Below are 3,551 nucleotides of genomic sequence, written 5' to 3'. Positions count from 1 at the left end.
GGTTTTAAGGGAGGGAGTGGCATCACAATCATCATTTTTATCACCAAACTCGGCCATACTTTAAAGGATGAATGACCTGTTACAATAAAATCACATAGTGAAAATATGAAGAACAAAGCTCATGTTAGACCAAAGGCACATAATGCAAAGATAAAATCAAACCAACATTAACAAACTTAATAAATACAACCAGTCCCGACGAAAAACATAAGAAATACAACAATACTGGAAATACTAATATGTCAATTACAAGCCAAATTCGGTTATGTCCCCGTCACGATATTTATTACAATAGTCTAGCCACATAGCACTTGCAATGTCATCCCTCTTCTCTTTCCATTCATTTCTTGAATCTCTTTCTTCTCTTTGTGTTACATTTTGAGAAAAGTCAACAAGATTGGCATCTTCCCCCTCAGTAGCTATTTCTACATCGTCATCATCAATGATAATGTCCTCATTTAATAAGTCATCGCCCGGGTCGACTATAGCAATGTAGTTATGAAGTATAGCACAAGCCAATACTATGTCAACTTGGGTTGGAAAAGGATAATGTGGTTTTGCAGTGAGGATTTTGAAACGATTATTCAACAATCCAAAGGTTGATTCAATTTTAGACTGTAGCGAGGAATGTCTTAGATTGAATAACCCTCTTCTGTTATTTATTGGCCTACCCCTGTGCTCATTTAAATGGTAACGTACACCATGATAAAGGGAGATGAAGCCAGGCATGGTGGTGTATCCCGCATCGTACAAATAATATTTGCCTATAATTATAAACAACACATTATCATAAATAATTAAATTCTTTGTAAATTACAATTGAATATCCAATTTTGTCATTAACGAGTAATTACCATCGTAGACTCTCAGACCATGAGGTTGAGGTCTTGAAAGTGTATCTTGTAGTACTCTATAATCATTTGCGGACCCCTCCCAACTGGCGAGAACATATGAAAATAACTTATTTGGGGTGCAGGCGGCTAGAATATTTTGAGTCACACCTTTACGACCTCTAAAGCGGGCCACAAGGCTAGCAGGAAGCATAGCGTCAATGTGGGTCCCGTTTATCATGCCAATGCAATCCTATATAACTTTAGAAATTTACTATTAATTAATAGGATAACAATTTTACTTCTGTAGATTACTGTATGTTCATGAGTGCATTACCTTAAAATAAGGATAGTACAAAGGATTGCTTGCAATCTCTGGCGCCAATTCCTTTGGTGCTTGCTTCAAGAACTGCCCCCTGTATACAACCAACTGCTTCTAAGCATTTGTTAAAATATCTGAAAATTGTTTCTCCTAATCTTATGAAATGTGATCTTACTATTCTATTTTTTGTTTTATGTCCTAATACATTAAGAAACATGAGCACTATTCTATTTTTTGTTTTATGTCCTAATACATTAAGAAACATGAGCAATTGTTCTTCAACTTTTACATCACGTGAATCCTGTAGTAGGCCCGTCCCTCTCATTATTCTGACAAGATTTTCAAATGCATGTGGCCTCATTCTAACATAGTCTCTAAAGCTGTGACTATAGTCAGAAAATACGTGGCATATGTGGGCATTCCTAGACTCTATTTTCTGTTTTTCCCCCTCCCCATGGTGACAGGTGACATATTTTCTTCTACAACGCATTCTCATTACACATATCAACACAGTGACGATGGCAGACATAGTAGCATTACTCGATATCCTCATTAACGCTTCGTCATCAATATCTTCCATCTACAATGAGAGCAAAATACATTCTTATACATAGACAAATAATGGAATCAAAATTTTAATTCTATACTTTTAGCGGATATTCAGTATAGTAAAATTATATAACTACACATAATTTCTTCTTATCAACCACGATCTCATATTCTAAATAAAATCATACTGTTCCAATATTTTGAGCTAGCCTTCATATACACAGAAGACATCAGCAAGTAAAGATAAACATCTAAATTATGTCAGTATAGAAAACAAAATTGACTATTACAAAAATTTTGGGGAGTAAACCCTAATCTGGCGTATATTTAAAAAAATCATCCAAAATATACCCTTAACTTTGCCGTAAATTTACTCAATTTTTCCTCATAATTCCACAACTCAGACTCTTTTATAATTACCTACAATTAATAAGTAAATAGTGACAATTTATTAAAATCATATAAAATAAAAAAAATTAGAAAATGCAGTGAAGGCTGAACCTTATCGTCGGTGTGGAGTAGAACCCGATGATCAAAGGAGGAACTTGAACCCCTAAACCAGAGATCCAGGCGTCAGATCTGAAGTTCAGATCAGGGAGGAGTTTCGACTACACCCGAATCAGAGAAGATCACCTCCATCAATGAAGGCGACATGCACTATGGAAACCCCCATCATCAGAAAATCGTAGACTTGTAAAACCCCAACATCAGAAAATTCCTTTTGAAATCAAGGGCTACGCTTCATCAAGGTGACCCAACAGGGATCTAATCGACCATTCTAGATCGATTTGCTGCCGATTGATGCCTCGATTCCCTGATTTTTCTTTTGAATCGGCACGAAACGGAGGAGGGAAAGGTAGAATAGAAGAGGCAACTCAAGATGAGGCGGTGAGGGTATCGACAACGGGTCAGGGCTCTTCACGTGAAGAGAAAGGAAATGCTAAGCTGAAAGCGGGTGTCAGATTTCCAGTCCAATTCCACTCAAAAATAGCTGAAATGGGGTGTCCAAAAAATACAACTGTTTGTCAGTATTTTGGCAAACCTTTTCCTTAAAAAAGTGGAAAAAAACGTAGTTTTTGGAATCCAAAAAGCCCTAAAAGCTGCTTTTTGTTCCATAACTGCAGTTTTCCTAAAAAAAACCCCAACCAAACAGCCCCTAAGTCAAAATCAAACTGATCTCCATTAAAGACCAATTATCCCTCTCATACTTATCAATGGAGAAGAGCGTGATATTGAAGTAAAATATGAACATTTGCCTAGATACTACACCTTCTGTGGTTTGATGGGGCACATCATCCTTGAGAGTGAAACAAGAAGTACTGCTCGACAAGCCTACAATAATCTCCCTACCTCTAAGCTTCCAATCCAATGCTCTGGACCCTTCTGTTATACACAAACCTTCCAATCCCATCGACACATCCAATCCCATGCCTCCATCTAGTGAACCTTTGGAGTCATGATCACCAAAAATTTCAAACCACTAGCTCCTCTTCATATCCGTTTCACACTCCCAAAGCGAACCCACTAAACACATCCACGTGATCACACCCTACGTAACTACCAAGTCATTTATTAAACTAGACTTCTCATCCTACAGATGTTTTTCCCAAACCCCTAACCAAAAAATCCTAGCCACTAACAAAGTCTTCAGCCCCAAGAAAATGAAAACCAAACTTCAACACCTTAATTAAAACATAATTGACTAAACCTACTCAAAAACTGCTACATTTGTCTTTGTAGAAGAAAAATCAAATAATCCTCCATCTCTCAACAAAATAAATATTCCCACCAACTCCTCAATCTCTCCTCCAGAAAATATCGAAAATGAATCCCCCCAAATTGGGGAATTA

General features: G+C 37.0%; 1 protein-coding gene across 1 annotated transcript; it reads right to left on the bottom strand.

Annotated features, from left to right (window-relative positions):
* On the bottom strand, nucleotides 247-3,130 carry LOC109839247. The gene is made up of 6 exons (XM_020407677.1): nucleotides 2,892-3,130; nucleotides 1,890-1,911; nucleotides 1,406-1,732; nucleotides 1,168-1,266; nucleotides 855-1,083; nucleotides 247-764 (listed from the first exon to the last, which is right to left on the bottom strand). The coding sequence occupies exons 1-6, from the start codon at nucleotides 3,128-3,130 to the stop codon at nucleotides 247-249; spliced, it is 1,434 nt and encodes a 477-aa protein (XP_020263266.1).

This window comes from Asparagus officinalis, chromosome 4 (assembly GCF_001876935.1).
Source record: "Asparagus officinalis chromosome 4, Aspof.V1, whole genome shotgun sequence".
In the NCBI taxonomy this organism is placed as follows: domain Eukaryota; kingdom Viridiplantae; phylum Streptophyta; class Magnoliopsida; order Asparagales; family Asparagaceae; genus Asparagus; species Asparagus officinalis.
The sequence above is the reverse complement of the archived record's forward strand: the minus strand, read 5'-3'. Positions and strand labels throughout refer to the sequence as shown.